General features: G+C 45.2%; 1 protein-coding gene across 8 annotated transcripts in view; it reads left to right on the forward strand.

Moving 5' to 3' along the window:
- Positions 1 to 16,848, forward strand: part of tbc1d1 (TBC1 domain family member 1) — a 247,214-nt gene that overhangs the window by 32,767 nt on the left and 197,599 nt on the right. The window contains exon 1 of one of the 8 annotated variants that reach the window (XM_033026872.1): positions 14,972 to 15,135. The exons of the other annotated variants lie outside the window; for them this stretch is intronic. Within the exon in view, the coding sequence (XP_032882763.1) occupies positions 15,070 to 15,135 (66 nt within the window). The 5' untranslated portion in view covers positions 14,972 to 15,069. Of the gene's footprint in view, positions 1 to 14,971; positions 15,136 to 16,848 lie in introns of those variants that run through there. 8 annotated transcript variants of the gene reach the window in all.

Raw genomic sequence — 16,848 nt, forward strand, 5'->3', positions numbered from 1 at the left:
GGCTCTTTGCTTGGGGGCATATCTTTAACAACGGTTTGCATTGCCTGTGTGAAGACGTGAGGGAGGGATGGGCCTTGGAGGAGGATTGGGGAGGGTGGCTTCACATGCACAGACCTGCACAAGAGAGGCCTACTCCTGTGATGGTGGATAAAACATTTTCTATGTTTCTATTCAGGTTGGGAAGCAAAGGCATGAGTTCTGCTGTTTAGATTTTGTCGTAGTTTTATCATTTATCATGACTGAAGATATACTGTTTACGCTGAGATTCATGAGAACAAGTAATTTCAGTACTTATTGCACCTGATTCTGATTACATGAGCAATATCAACCAGTTTGATTGCGGACTGTTGTCAGGACGGGCACCAGTGGATTGATTGCGAGGCCACGTCATGAGCCCATTAAAGCTGGCTATTGCAGGCACGGAAATCGCTATCTAAACATGGGGGGCACTATATATCGCTATAATTTTTGGCCATCTTACTCACAGTCCTCCTCTGCTGAGGCAGCCCCGAGGATTTTTCCGATCGATGAAAAATAAAAAAGTTATGAATGTTTAAAAAATCTTGAGATCAACTGATTGGTCCTCTCGCCTGCCAATCACCATGATGAAGGTAACGCCCCTTCCGGGGGGGGGGGCAGGAGTATAAAGCCCAAATGGTATGAAATTGCATTTGGATTTGGTGGCCTGCACACTGCTTGAAATGGTATGAAATTGTATTTGGATTTGGTGGCCTGCACTCTGCTTGAAATGGTATGAAATTGCATTTGGATTTGGTGGCCTGCACCCTGCTTGAAATAGAATTTCAAGGAATAGCCATGGATGAACTGCCAGCCCACCAGCCCTGCGTGATTGAGCTGCCAGCCCATGAGGCCTGTGTGACTGAGCTGCCAGCCCACCAGGCCTGAATGACTGAGCTACCAGCCCAAGAATCCATACTAGCCCTCTGGAAAGGCCCCCCCCCCCCACCACTGGCCACCAACGGGTCCCACTTAGTCTAGTAAAAAATATATGTAGGAACGAACTGCAGATACTGGTTGACGCCGAAGATAGACACAAAATGCTGCAGTAACACAGCGGGAAGGGTCTTGACCCATTCTTTCTCTCCAGAAATGCTGCCTGTCCCGCTGAGTTACTTCAGCATTTTGTGTCTATCTTTGGTTTAAACCAGCACCTGCAGTTCCGACTGATTGAGTAAATCACTTACAGGAACACAAAATCAGGAGCAGGCCACAGAGCCACTCAAACCTGCCCTGCCATCCAATACAATCATGGCTGATCTGCCCCAGGACACACTCTGGTTGCACAAAGCCTTCTTATTCCCTAACCGATCAAAAACCTCAAGGGCCTGTCCCACCAGCATGCGACTGCATGCGGCGAGCGCGACCTAACGTGGTCGCTTGAACCGTGCGGCCTCGTGGGGCCGGTCCCACTTCGATCGCCGGAGCAGTATGGAGTTGTGCGGGGCTGGTCCGGATATCGCGCGGGACTCCGAAAAACTGACACTGTCCAAAAATCCCGCGCGGCAACGGCCTGTCGGCCCGCAACCGCATTGAGGCCGTACGCAGCGCCTCGACGGGCATACGCAGCGTCTCGGCGCCATACGCAGCATCTGGACGCCGTACGCAGCGTCATGACGGCGTATGCCTAGCGCGTGGCATTGCGTGATGACGTGACCGCCCGACGCCGTGCGACGTCCAAATTCAGTCGGCCCGCCTCCTGCCCAGCTGATTGGTGATTATGATGTCGGGACCAGCCCCGCACAACTCCAGATGGCTCCGCGGTTAAAAGTGGGACCGGCCCCGCGAGGCCGTACGCCTCAAGCCACCACGTTTGGTCGCGCTCGCCGCATGCAGTCGCATGCTGGTGGGACAGGCCCTTTACCCACCTCCTCGTTAAGTAGAAACATAGAAACATAGAAATTAGGTGCAGGAGTAGGCCATTCGGCCCTTCGAGCCTGCACCGCCATTCAATATGATCATGGCTGATCATCCAACTCAGTATCCCATACCTGCCTTCTCTCCATACCCTCTGATCCCCTTAGCCACAAGGGCCACATCTAACTCCCTCTTAAATATAGCCAATGAACTGGCCACGACTACCCTCTGTGGCAGGGAGTTCCAGAGATTCACCACTCTCTGTGTGAAAAAAGTTCTTCTCATCTCGGTTTTAAAGGATTTCCCCCTTATCCTTAAGCTGTGACCCCTTGTCCTGGACTTCCCCAACATCGGGAGCAATCTTCCTGCATCTAGCCTGTCCAACCCCTTAAGAATTTTGTAAGTTTCTATAAGATCCCCTCTCAATCTCCTAAATTCTAGAGAGTATAAACCAAGTCTATCCAGTCTTTCTTCATAAGACAGTCCTGACATCCCAGGAATCAGTCTGGTGAACCTTCTCTGCACTCCCTCTATGGCAATAATGTCCTTCCTCAGATTTGGAGACCAAAACTGTATGCAATACTCCAGGTGTGGTCTCACCAAGACCCTGTACAACTGCAGTAGAACCTCCCTGCTCCTATACTCAAATCCTTTTGCTATGAAAGCTAACATACCATTCGCTTTCTTCACTGCCTGCTGCACCTGCATGCCCACTTTCAATGACTGGTGTACCATGACACCCAGGTCTCGCTGCATCTCCCCTTTTCCTAGTCGGCCACCATTTAGATAATAGTCTGCTTTCCTGTTTTTGCCACCAAAATGGATAACCTCACATTTATCCACATTATACTGCATCTGCCAAACATTTGCCCACTCACCCAGCCTATCCAAGTCACCTTGCAGTCTCCTAGCATCCTCCTCACAGCTAACACTGCCCCCCAGCTTAGTGTCATCCGCAAACTTGGAGATATTGCCTTCAATTCCCTCATCCAGATCATTAATATATATTGTAAATAGCTGGGGTCCCAGCACTGAGCCTTGCGGTACCCCACTAGTCACTGCCTGCCATTGTGAAAAGGACCCGTTTACTCCTACTCTTTGCTTCCTGTTTGCCAGCCAGTTCTCTATCCACATCAATACTGAACCCCCAATGCCGTGTGCTTTAAGTTTGTAAACTAATCTCTTATGTGGGACCTTGTCGAAAGCCTTCTGGAAGTCCAGATACACCACATCCACTGGTTCTCCCCTATCCACGCTACTAGTTACATCCTCGAAAAATTCTATAAGATTCGTCAAACATGATTTACCTTTTGTAAATCCATGCTGACTTTGTCCAATGATTTCACCACTTTCCAAATGTGCTGCTATCCCATCTTTAATAACTGACTCTAGCAGTTTCCCCACTACCGATGTTAGACTAACTGGTCTGTAATTCCCCGTTTTCTCTCTCCCTCCCTTCTTACAAAGTGGGGTTACGTTTGCTACCCGCCAATCCTCAGGAACTACTCCAGAATCTAAAGAGTTTTGAAAGATTATTACTAATGCATCCACTATTTCTGGAGCTACTTCCTTAAGTACTCTGGGATGCAGCCTATCTGGTCCTGGGGATTTATCGGCCTTTAATCCATTTAATTTACCCAACACCACTTCCCGGCTAACCTGGATTTCACTCAATTCCTCCAACTCCTTTGACCCGCGGTCCCCTGCTATTTCCGGCAGATTATTTATGTCTTCCTAGTGAAGACGGAACCAAAGTAGTTATTCAATTGGTCCGCCATATCCTTGTTCCCCATGATCAACTCACCCGTTTCTGACTGCAAGGGACCTACATTTGTTTTAACTAATCTCTTTCTTTTCACATATCTATAAAAACTTTTGCAGTCAGTTTTTATGTTCCCTGCCAGTTTTCTTTCATAATCTATTTTTCTATAGAAGTACCTCTATGACTATCTGGAGTGGAGATTTCCAGCGATTCACCACCATCTGCGAGAATTGTTCTCGCTCATCAGTTTAGTTCAGTTTTAGTTTAGTTTAATTTGGACATGTCCTGTTTACGCTGAGCTTCATGTGAACAAGTAATTTCATTGCACCTTATTCTGATCAATTCATTATCTCTGTGCTTTGTTGACCTGGGTGGTTCTTCACTGAGACTCACCACTGGTGCCAAGAATCAGAATATTTTAAGGTCATAAGGAATAGGAGTAGAATTAGGCCATTTGGCACATCAAGTCTACTCTGCCATTCAATCATGTTTTGCCGACTATGAGGAGAGATTGGATTGATTGGCCTTGGAGCGATGAAGCTTGACATGACATAAGTGTATAAGATTAGGCGGGGCATGGACAGGGTCAAAATCTTTTTCCCATGTTTGGGGTATCAAAAAGAGCAAGGAATAGGTTTAAGGTGAGAGGTACAGGCTTTAAATTGTTTATTTTGTTACAGAGTGGGGTTGATATCTGCAAGGATGTGGAGGAATCAGATATGGGGCTTTTAGTCAGACATTTAAATAGACAAAGCATAGAAGATACAGACCTAATGTAGCCAAATTAGATAAGTATGGGTAAAAAAGGTCAATGTCGATATGGTAGTTGGAAAGGGGCATTTTCTGAGCTGTACATCTCTATGATTCTATTTTAGTCCATCTTACTTCCTCTCTAAAGTCTCCTATTGCACAAATCCCAATATCAGTTCTGTTTCTGCGCCGCGAGCATCACGAGGTTCCCGGCGAGCAGGGCCAAGTCCTTCAGTAGGCCCAGCTCGTCCCGCCCGCCGCAGACGTTGCTGGGACCCGCACCGCGAGAGCGAGGAGCGACCCGTCAGGGTCGTCAGGAGGCCAGGTGGGCCGTCGGAGAGTGAGGAAGGTCTTCGAGGAGCCGTCGACGAGAGGAGCCGGTGGCGGGAGGCGAGGTTGGGCCTGTGTGAATGCCGGAAGGCATACGGCCCTTGTCCGCTGTTGGTGCCGGAGGTCAATCGGGCTGCGTGCGTGAAAAAAGAGAGACCTTTGAGACCTACACTGAACATTAGCTTTGTCAGCGTCCCATACATGGTGGTACACTTTGTGTATGGTATGCAAAACAATGAATTTCACTGTGTAGCTGAGTAACAAACGCTTGATTAGTGGAAAGCTGGTTGATACTTGAGGCACTATTAGTGGGTGACCTTGTGGAGCTTTGACATTTGAGGAACAGACTACTCTCCCTCGCTTATCATCAAACCATGCCCCACTGAACTTGGAACAGACTGCAACATAAATATAACATTATATCAAACAGAAATTGCTACAACATGATCTTTGATCAGATTAGCTCCTATGGCCGCATGGTGGAACAGATCTGAGAGCCCATCTCACCAGAGCACCCAGCTGGCCTATGCTCCTAAAACCCGTCAACACACTTTTGGTGCATGGAACCCACAGTTTATTTTAATTTCAAATACAATCTTTATTCTTGATTAAAAAAAAACAACACAGTGCAAAGCTTCTCACATTCATAGTGTCATTCAGCATTGCTACTTCCATACATAGTAGTGTTAGTACCTTTCCGACTTTTGAGAAACCAGTTGATCTCCCAGTCATCTTCATGCTCCCCCCGCCCTCCCCCCAATCTCCCTTTCTGCATTGTTAACACATTGTGAGAGAAGGATGCCCATCTTTCTTCTCCTCTCTTCAACTCTCTTTGATATCCCATAGCTCTGCTCTCACCCCCCCCCCCCCCCCCCCCCCCCACTCGTAACAAGGACAGAGTCCCCCTTGTCCTCACCTTCCACCCTACCAGCCGTCACATACAACAGATAATCCTCCTACATTTTTGCCACCTCCAATGGGATCTCACCACCGGCCACATCTTCTCATCTCCCCTTTCGGCTTTCAGCAGAGACCGCTCCCTCCGTAACTCCCAGGTCAATTCGTCCCCGCCCCTGGTACTTTCCCTTGCAACCGCAGGAAATGCTACACTTGTCGCTTTTCCTCCCCCCTTGACTCCATTCAAGGACCCATGCAGTCTTTCCAGGTGAGGCAGAGGTTCACCTGAACCTCCTCCAACCTCATCTATTGCATCCGCTGCTCTAGGTGTCAACTGCTCTACATCGGTGAGACCAAGCACAGGCTTGGTGATCATTTCGCTCAACACCTCCGCACAGTTCACATTAACCAACCTGATCTCCCAGTGGCTCAGCACTTCAACTCCCCCTCCCATTCCGAATCCGACCTTTCTGTCCTGGGCCTCCTCCATGGCCAGAGTGAGTCCCATCGCAAATTGGAGGAGCACCACCTCATATTTCGCTTGGGTGGTTTACATTGGCTTCTCCAATTTCAGGTAGTCCCTGCTTTCTCCCTCCTTCCCCTCCCCTTCCCAGCTCTCCCACAGCCCACTGTCTCCGCCTCTTCATTTCTTCTTCCCGCCCCCCCATCCCCCCACCCCACATCAGTCTGAAGAAGGGTCTCGATCCGAAACATCACCTATTCCTTCGCTCCATAGATGCTGCCTCGCCCGCTGAGTTTCTCCAGCTTTTTTGTCTACCTTTCTTCTCCCAATGGTGATTCTTCACATATAAGATTTAAGTGTGGGACTGATTGTGGTGAGCATCAGTACTGATCCTCATTTTGATCATACATAGCAAATGTTTTAAGGGTTGTTTTTTGTGGAATGAGCATTGGGAGTGGGAACTGTTGTGATGAATTGTTGCCGATTCTCCTTGTCCAAGGGCACAAAGGGAAGCAGCAAAGGTGAGGTATTTGAGGAGCCCTGGGAACTAACTTCAATTAACCCCTGCACTACCTCACCCACGTTGTACCAGCTTCAAAGTCGTCTTGCTGAGTCTCATTGTCTGTACTCGTTCTCACCTAGACCACAACTAACAATGGCCATCTTGCCTTTATCATTGTTATTCTTTTGCATATCTTTCATTCATTTGTTCTATATCTCTCTCTCTACATCATCATCAATATCTCTCATTTCCCTTTCCCCTGACTCTCAGTCTGAAGAAGGGTCTCGACCAGAAACGTCACTTATTCCTTTTCTCCAGAGATGCTGTCTGACCCGCTGAGTTACTCCAGATTTTTTGTGTCTATCCACAAATTAACTTAGCAGGTAGCATCGGTGGAGGGGATGAGGAAGGATGTGCTGGACCTGGAGAGGAGGTTTACAAGAATGATCCCAGGAATGAGTAGGTCAACTTATGATGAGTGTTTGCCGGCGCTGGGCCAGTACTCGCTGGAGTTTAGAAGAATGAGGGGGGACCTCATTGAAATGTACAGAATAGTGAAAGGCTTGGATAAAGTGGATGTGGAGAGGATGTTTCCACTAGTGCGAGAGTCTCGGACTAGAGGTCGTAGCCTCAGAATTAAAGGACGTTCTTTTAGGAAGGAGATTTGGAGGAATGTCTTTAGTCAGAGAATGGTGAATCTGTGGAATTCTTTCCATTGAAGGCTGTGGTGGAAAGGTCAGTGGATATTTAGGGCAGAGATAGATAGATTCTTGATTAGTACAGGTGTCAGAGGTTATGGGGAGAAGGCAGGAGAATGGTGTTGGGTGGAAGAGATAGATCAGCCACGATTGAATGTCGGAGTAGACTTGATGGGCCGAATGGCCTAATTCTGCTCCTATCTCTTACAATCTTATAATTCTAGCATGTGCAGTTCCTTGTGTCTCAAAAAGCATATTTCTGCACAATGAGGTTTTATTTCAAGGGTTGTTTTCAGTGTTAAGTCCAGCAGGCTGTTAATCTGTAGAAACAAGGAACTGCAGATGCTGGTTTATTAAAACAACAACACAAAATGCTGGAGTAACTCAGCAGGTCAAGCAGCATCCCTGGAGAACAGATGACGTTTCAGGTCGGGTCCCTTCCTACGACTCAAGTGTACAAATAAGGGACTGCAGATTCTGGTTTACAAAAGAAGAAATTAAATGCTGGAGTAGCTCAGCACTTCTGTTCACAATTGTCATGTTTTCAGGTGTTCATCATTTTACACATTGCAAAGTTCTGATCAAAAGTACTCATCTAGAAAAAAAACAACAAATCCATCTTTTTCGCGCTAGCTTTCATTTTCTTGAGGGAATTCCAATTTAAAGATAATTCCAAATGAACTGCTGGCAATGGCCATGTCATCAGGAGTTTGGATCTTTCAGTGTAAATAATGATCTGATGAATAAATCTATCAGTTATGATTCCAATAGCAATACTGAGCCGTAGTCTAAAGAGACGTGAACCTCAATATTGGATATTTATAACATAAAAACATGAAGACTACATGATAAACTAGTGTGATTTGAAAATATAAGCAACCTTTATTAACCTGCTTAACACTCATTGAAGGAAATCTCTTAAAGCTAATTTATATGATTCTCATGCAACATTTTATTTAAACAGTTGCTCTCGGATCTAGAAACATAATTTACTAATTTCTGAAGCTAACGGGTGGAATGAGGGATGATGCTGAATAGTTAATGCTAATAAAGTAGCCTTGATATAGTAGCCTCACAGAGGGTAACCTGAACATGTCGACTGCAGCCTGTCAGTGTACTGGACAAACCTAAAACCGCTTTAGCTGTGGTAGAGTCTGGGATACAAGTCAAGAGCTTGAGGATTCTTGCAAAAAGATTTAACATGAGCGCTAAGTGTTTTGAAGGGAATTGAAAACTAGGTAATTTTAATGCTGGAAATCCATTAAATGTTTTTTTAAGTTAAGTACATAATCCTGTTAAGTGGCAAAGTGGAGTGTATTGATGTTTGTATCATTACCTCAAGATAACTTGGACTGTTTGAATGAAGTCTTGTTATAAGTGTCATTTTGGATTTTCACCATATTTTTTTGGACATTTTCATTTGCACACGGTAATCACCTTAACACAGATGCTGAACTGCAGAGAAATTTCTGAGAACTTCTTCACAACTCCGCCTGTTCCCTTATTAGTATCTATAGAATTCCAGCAAGAACTACATTATATAAACATATTTTCGCACTTCAATTGACACACACATCAGGTACAAATAAAATTCAGCATAAATTAATATCACACCAAGAGAAATGGAAAAACTCAAGCTTGCTGTTTTTTCATAATGTTCAAAGGACATGACTCAGAGTAATCCACACATGGTTCAACTGCAATGTATTGCTCAGCACAAAGTAGATGCATACTTATAAGAGTTGCTTGGAATCACTCCCAGTTCTAGCTGAGTTTTCATTATTAGTTTTTAATTTCTATTAATTCATTCTTTAAAGTGTTTCATTCCTAGTCTTTCCCATTCCTTAACAACATTTGCTCTTGGTAATATTATTTATAAGCATGTAGTCAACTTCCAAGTATACTACTTGTTTTATCTCTCGCAGAATCCACACAAGTTAGGTCTTGAGTCTTTTCACTTTTCCAAAACTATACTTTATTCATAAAGGTATTCAATTGTGCAATATGGGACATTTTTCTGATGTCATTCGCTGAACTTGTATATTATTACATTTGTCCATATGACATCACTGGTGTTAAAATTCTTTCCCAAACATGCCAGCAGTGATATATTTGGGAGATTTTAGTTATACAGGACCCAGCCCCTCAGTGTTGGGCGGGGGTGTGGCGTTTCCCTATGGACCCAGTGTGGAGCTGCTTCTGTGCATCCCTCAACACTTACTCCTGCACCTTGGTATGTGCCAGAGTGCGGAATCTGCACGTGGTTCGCCCTTTGACTGGAAAGCCCAGTAAGCTTTGACCGACCAAAGTGTATCTTTCACCGTTGATGATCTTCCAGCAGCAGTTGACACTTTGTCTCATTATGTGTCCCTGAGAAAAGTCCGTCGAACACAGATTCCTCTGTCACACAGCTGTTCGGGATAAACGTCAACAAAGGTAATTGCATCCTCATCCAGGCCTTCTTGACAGACGCATATTCCAGACAGTTTCATCACCACTGCAGCCACCTCGAGGGCCACTGTGCAGCTGCTTGCATGGGCTGAATGTGATAGCTGTGAGCAACATGTTAAAATAACTCTGTCTTATTGACCTCTCCATTGCACACTTGCTTTTGTCTACATGCTATTGTCTACATGCTATTAGCCTCTCACCACGTCAACTTCCACTGTTTTGTACTCCCTCGGCACATCAGTAACCTTATCCTCAGTTGTGGACTGGCCTTCTCTCTACCGCTAGTCTTGCAGGGCCCAGTGCTGGATTTTTAGCATTCTAAGGACAGTACAGAATTTGGCGCAACACGGCAGTGCCACACATTGATCTCAGTGCAGAGAGTCAGGAAGCACACGGAGGGAGGTCCTTCAGCCCAAATCAATTCAGATCAGGTTTTATAACTGAGTTTGTCCCAGTTGTCTGCATTGGGCCCATATCCCTCTAAACCTTTCCTATTCATGTAAATGTTCAGGTTAGGTTAGATTAAAGATACAGCAAGGAAATAGGCCCTTCTGTTCACCGAGTTCACACCAACTGCCAGTTCTAAGTTATTCAATTTTCTCATCGACTCCCAACATATTTGGGGAAAATGGTGTTTTATAGATGCCAATTAACATAAATCTGCACATCTTTGGGAAGAGATTCTGGTTCTCTCCCATCGAGGAGTGAGGCAGATCAAGAAACAATAAAGCTGGCATCCCCCATCCACATTGAGTTAGACCAATCTACGTACCAGCACTAGATAACTTGAACCCAACAGTTCAATATCCTGAGGGTTGAATGCAAAAGCTTCCTCTTTGTGAAGAGTGTGGGCAGACTGTACCATGCTCTTTATTGTCTGTTAAACATTGCCATTGTACTCATTTTTCAACTTCCTCAGGCAGCTAGTTCTCTATGCGCACAATCCTCTATGGAAAAAAATAAATTGTTCCTGAGGTCTTTTTTAAATCTTTCCCCTCTAACTTAAATCTATGCCCTCTAGTTCAAGATAGACACAAAATCCTGGAGTAACTCAGCGGGTCAGGCAGCATCTCTTGAGAGATGGAATGGGTGACGTTTCGGGTCGCGACCTTTTGCAGCGCCCCATCTAGATCAAGGACAGCTTTACTCTGGATAGAAGTAGATTTTGACCTTTCATTGTTTCTTTGCCTCTCATGCAAAACACAAAGCGCTGGAGGAACTCAACGGGCCAGGCTGCATCTGAGCAGGGAATGGACATACGATGTTTCGGGTTGGGACTCTCCTAGAAGGGATCTGACACGAACCATAATTTTTTGTGTCTCGTATATCTCTGTAAGGTCACTCACAGCCTCCTACTCTCCAGAAAAAGAAAAAAGCTTATCCAGCCTCTCCTTGTAGTTCAAAACCTCAGGTCTTGGTAACATCCTAGTGAACCTTTTCTGCACCATTCACAGTTTAATGGCATTCTTCTTATAGCAGGGTGATCAAAACTGCACACAATACTCCATATGTGATCTCTCCAAATTCTCGTGCAGCTGCAGCATGATGGCCCGACTCCTGTACTCAGTATCCCAAACATTGAAGGCAAGCAAGCCCAACACCTTCTTCACCACCCTATCTATCTTATCACCACTTTTAAAACAGGATTGGAAACACAAGAGTCTGCATCTGCTGAAATCTGGAGCAACAAAGAAACTGCTGCAGGAAGTCATCTAGTCGAGCAGCATTTGGATACACAGCATATCCTCCAACCTCCTCTATTGCATTTGGTGATCCTGATTTGACCTCCTCTACATCAGCAAGACCAAGCGCAGACTGTGCGACTGATTTGCATAGCACCTGTGCTCTGTCCTCAATGGCCATCCTGAACTCCCGGTTACAAGCCATTTCAACTCCCCTTCCCATTCCCACTCGGACCTAACTTTCCTCATCCTTCTCCACTGTCAGGGTGAGGCCCATCACAAACTAGAGGGACAACACATATTTTATCTGGGTAGTCCACAACCAATGGTGTGAATGTTCCAATTTCAATAAACCCATACCTTCTACATTTTTTTACTCCCTCCTTCTAATCCACCTCTAGTCCTCCCATTAATGTCCCCTTTCCTACACCATTCCTCCTGCCCCATCACCTATGTTTACTCCTATCCCTCTTCTGCCTCCAGCAACCTCCTACCAACACATATTACCCTGGTTTTGGTTCCACCCACCCCTTGCCTCTCCCCTAAAGTTTCCCTTCATCACTTTCCATATTTATCAGATTGCAACATTGATGCTCTTTAAGTTTTCAATTAGCGTTCTCCACCTTCAGCTTCCCCATCCTTCACACCCCCCCCCATCCATTTACCTTTTTTTCTCTGCCTCTACTTGTTAATCGCCTGTCTCTCTCTTAACTCCATCTGTTCCTCTTGCCTACCTGGCTCCATCTGCTCATCATCCTTTACCCTCATCATTGCCCTCTCTTCTTATACTGGCAAACTTTTCTCACCACTCATTGCTGGTGCAGGGTTTTGACAGGAATCGTTGACAGCTTTTACCCTCCCCCCCCCCCCCCTCCCCCCTCCCCCTCCCTACTGACACTTCGATGCAGCAATTGTTTTGTTGGAAGGATTGGATGTTACAGGCCGAATAGGGAGTTGGAAGGCGAGATGTACTCACTGGGATCCAGCTAGGTTAGTGTCTCTTTTGTATTGCTGTTAAGTATGGCAAGAAACAAAGCAGAACTGACTGAACGAGCTACAGAAGTCCATCAGAGCTGCAAAGAGGGCTTATTCCCAAAAACTTGAAAGCTTTTACCTAAGTAACAACACACGCAGTATGTGGCAGGGAATCCAAGCAGTCACAAACTACAAGAAAACAGTACCAACCACAGACCCCCAGGATGTCACCCTCCCAGACAGCCTTAATACCTTCTACACCAGGTTTGACAGACTGAACACAGACACCCCCTCAAAAGCCCCATGCGACCCCACGGACACTGTTTTTCAGGTGACACCCATACAGGTCCTGAAAGCTCTGAGGCAGGTGAACCCCCACAAGGCTGTGGGACCAGATGGCGTCCCTCCTAAAGTTCTGAAGGCCTGTGCAGAACAACTCACGGGAGTGTATGTAGACATCTTCAATCTGTCTTTAAACCAAGCAGTGGTCCCCCGTATTTTTAAATATTCCACCATTGTACCAGTTCCAAAAAAAACAAACCCATCCACCCTGAATGACTTCAGGCCAGTGGCACTCACGCCAGTTGCCATGAAGTGTCTAGAAAAACTGGTTCTCACACATATCAATCACATGGTCCCGGGCACGATTGACCCCCTCCAGTTCGCCTACCACCCCAACCGCTCAGTGGACGACGCAGTGGCCATTGCTTTACACCACATCCTGCAACACCTGGACAGCAGAGGAACATACGTCAGAACGCTGTTCCTGGATTACAGCTCGGCCTTTAACACCATTCGCCCGGGCAGGCTGACTGAGAAGCTGACAGACCTCGGCGTCCCGACTCCCACCTGCAACTGGATCTTGGATTTCCTGACTGAAAGACCACAGGTGGTGAGGATGGGAAGGAGGGTGTCTGCAGAGCTCACCGTCAGCACAGGATCACCACAAGGCTGCTGTCTCAGTCCCAAACTTTTCACCCTGTACACACACGACTGTGTCTCCACCCAGGAAAACACCATCATTATTAAGTATGCGGATGATACCACCATCCTGGGCCTCATCAAGGGGGGGGACGAGTCGGGCTACAGGAGTCTGGTGAACGACATTCTTGCCTATGGTGAGGTGAACGACCTAAGCCTCAACACAGACAAGACAAGAGAAATAATAATGGACCAGAAAAAATCCACCCCCCCTGCAGCCCCTCATCATCAAGGGGACTGTGGTGGAGAGGGCTGACAGTTACAGATACCTGGGATTACAAGTAACATCAGATCTGAACTGGACTTTGAACACTGCTACCACAGTGAAAAAAGCCCAGCAGAGACTGTACTTCATCAGGCTGCTCAGAAAAGCTGGTCTGCACTGTCGCCCTCTCACCCAGGTCTACAAAGGACTGATAGAGAGCATCCTCACCACAGGCATCATGGTGTGGTATGGAAACACCACACAGACAGAGAGGACAAATAGAACACATCAATGAACTGATGTCCTGATATATGGTTTGTGCAAGTTACAATGCTCTCACTTTCCCCTTTGTATAGGGTTTTAGGCATTTTTTTTTTTTTTTCTGGAGTGGTATGTGTTTTTTATGGATTATGTGTCTTCTGTGTGTCTTTTTAATTTTTTTAAATTTTTTAATTTTTAATTTTAATTTTTAACTTGACTTGACTTGACTCTCTGAATAGCCGCACAAGAGTTCCTATGTGTGTAAGCACAAATGGCAAATAAAGTTTTTGACCTTTGACCTTTGAACAAAACACCCTTAAGTGAAGTTACCCACCATTGAATTAACAGCAGTGGCTGGTGCGTTAATGTATCAAAAATCATAACACAAGTTCACACCGTTCTTACAGATAAACGTACATGCCACAATGGCCAGAATAAGAATTTACTTACCGATATATTTAAATTATGGTTTCTTTTGGACCAGACCATTGTTGGTATTGGTTTATTATTGTCATGTGTGTGTGCTGAGATACAGTGAAAAATCAAATGTGTCCCTTGGAGTAAATTGAGTTTTCTGATGTCAAGGCAGCCAAGCAAAACCTCTCACAAGCATGTAAAGCATGAGTTACTCCAGCCATTTATGCAAGGATTTTGCCACTTTCCTCACATGGATTTTTCGAACGTAATAATGTTTGATATAACTAGAACGATACTGGAACAAAGACATTCAGGGTATAAGTAAGTCTTTCCAGGATTACAAATTCAACAAAGATTACTGGCAGCAAGTTTTACACCTGGCATATTTTCCATTAAAGTGACCGAGGGGAAAGCTATTTGCAGCACAAATTACTGTTGCTAAATTTATACCACAACACACTTTCTATTGAAGCAACACATATTTTATATTGCAATACTTAACGCATTTATGAACGTGTAGGGATTTACTGAATTTTATTTCCCTCTTGAAGGCTGCGGATGTATATATAGGAAATATCAATCCAGCATTGAAGGAGTTAAAAGGAAAGCCAGGCAGTTAAGCCGAATGCCGAATGCATAGTCAAGGGGAAGTTGCCATCCAGAGCTTGCATAGTGCTGCTTAGAATCGGCACGGAATTTCCTCAGGTTAGGGGTCAGTAAGAATGTCATTTGATTACATGAGGCTGCTGGGTGTGATCCCATTGAGTGAGAGTTCATTCGGGGACTTTTTGGAGCAACTTGCTTTTTCTGGAAGTCAGAAATGAAAGCAAGGCTGCAGAAGCTGAACTTTCTTAAGTTGGATGTTGGAAATGAGAAAGAAATTAAGGTACATAAACATGTTGTGAACCTAGTTTTACCACTTCGGGCTGAAGCTGCACTCGTAAATCTATACAAAGCAGTTGAGTGCAGAGTTACTTTAAGATTGTAGCCTGATGTTCAAAAAAAAAATGTTGGCAGCACAGCCCGCAGCGTGGTTTAGTAATTGTGCATTCTATTGAGACAAAGGGCAGTTGGACCCTGTGCAGTAGTGATGTTCCAGAAGTGAAATGAAAGTTGAACGGGGGAGTTGAGCAAAGTTGGTACAGGAATGTAATTACTGAAAACTTGTTATTGACACCAGAGAATGCTGTGATGTTATAAAAGATTGTTACGCCGGTTGAAATGTACAATTTTATAGAAAGATGGAGGTATTTGCAACATTTGTTGATTTGGAGATGAGTTGATACAATTTACACTTATTTTTTTTTAAATTGGTTTTCGCTAGATTTGGGATGTATTACAGTTTGTGTGAGATTTATAATTGGTTCAGGTGCAAATATATTGCCTCACCTTGCAGACATGTTTGTACATGCTTTTTATGTTTCGCATTGTGTGTATCCTGTCACAAGACACGTTGCAGAATAGGTTTTATTCTACACCTTATTTGCTGAGAAGAAATGGGTCACTATTTCAGATTGTGCCCTGATTAGTACACCACCCCAATCACTTCTGTGATTTTTGCTCCATCTTTGACCCTGTGGATTTAATCATTAGTTGCTGCACAGCTGGTTCAGCAACCAAGGCTATAACCCCTGAAAATTCCTCCACAATTCTATGGACCTTCCTATTTTTATTCTCCTTTTCATGAGATTTCTTAACTCTCCTCTTTGACCAACATTTTAGTCTTGTTGTAATATTACCTTAAGTGGGTTCACCTTAAGGTTTGTATTTGATTACATCGGGGGCTATTTAATTTTGAAGTAGGCGCTAAACAAATGCATTAGACGGAGGATTTCGTTGCCATATTTATTTAGACTTTACCTCATGTGTGCTCAGTGTAAATGCCCATGATGGAGATGCAGTTCATCACATGACCCTGGTAGTTGCTGAACCAACTTCTGGTTCGTCTGGGGTCACAATGTACAAGTCCTTGGACAACAGGAGCAATCACATACCCAACATCACTTCATCCTATTGGAGGGGCAGCACCTCATATTTTGCTTGGGTAGTTTACACCCCAGCGGTATGAACATTGACTTCTCCAATTTCAGGTATTCCTAGCTTTCTCCATCTTTCCCCTCCCCTTCCCAGCTCTCCCACAGCCCATTGTCTCCGCCTTTTCCTTTCTTCTTCCCGCCCCCCCCCCCCCTCCATACCCTCATCAGTCTGAAGAAGGGTCTCGACCCGCAACGTCACCCATTCCTTCGCTCCATAGATGCTGCCTCACCCGCCGAGTTTCTCCAGCATTTTTGTCTACCTTCATCCTGATTGTGGCTCTGTGTGTGGCTGCAACAGGTTGCGCTTAGAACCAAAGTACGTGGACACCATTGTCACTGTGTGCTGAGGTGCAAGCTGTCTCTGGTGTGAGGAAGGATAGGTCTAGCTCCATTGCCACACAATGTGCCAGTCAGTTGGACGTTGCTGCCCATCTCTATTGCTGACTACTACCTATCCTTGTGGAAAAGATCTTCCAGTAAAACACCTTGGACAAAGTCCATCAGGCAGTGATCAAAATGGAACGTCCTCTGTATGCTGCAGGTCATAGACACGATGGATCCTG

Source organism: Amblyraja radiata, chromosome 1, assembly GCF_010909765.2.
Source record: "Amblyraja radiata isolate CabotCenter1 chromosome 1, sAmbRad1.1.pri, whole genome shotgun sequence".
Lineage (NCBI taxonomy): Eukaryota > Metazoa > Chordata > Chondrichthyes > Rajiformes > Rajidae > Amblyraja > Amblyraja radiata.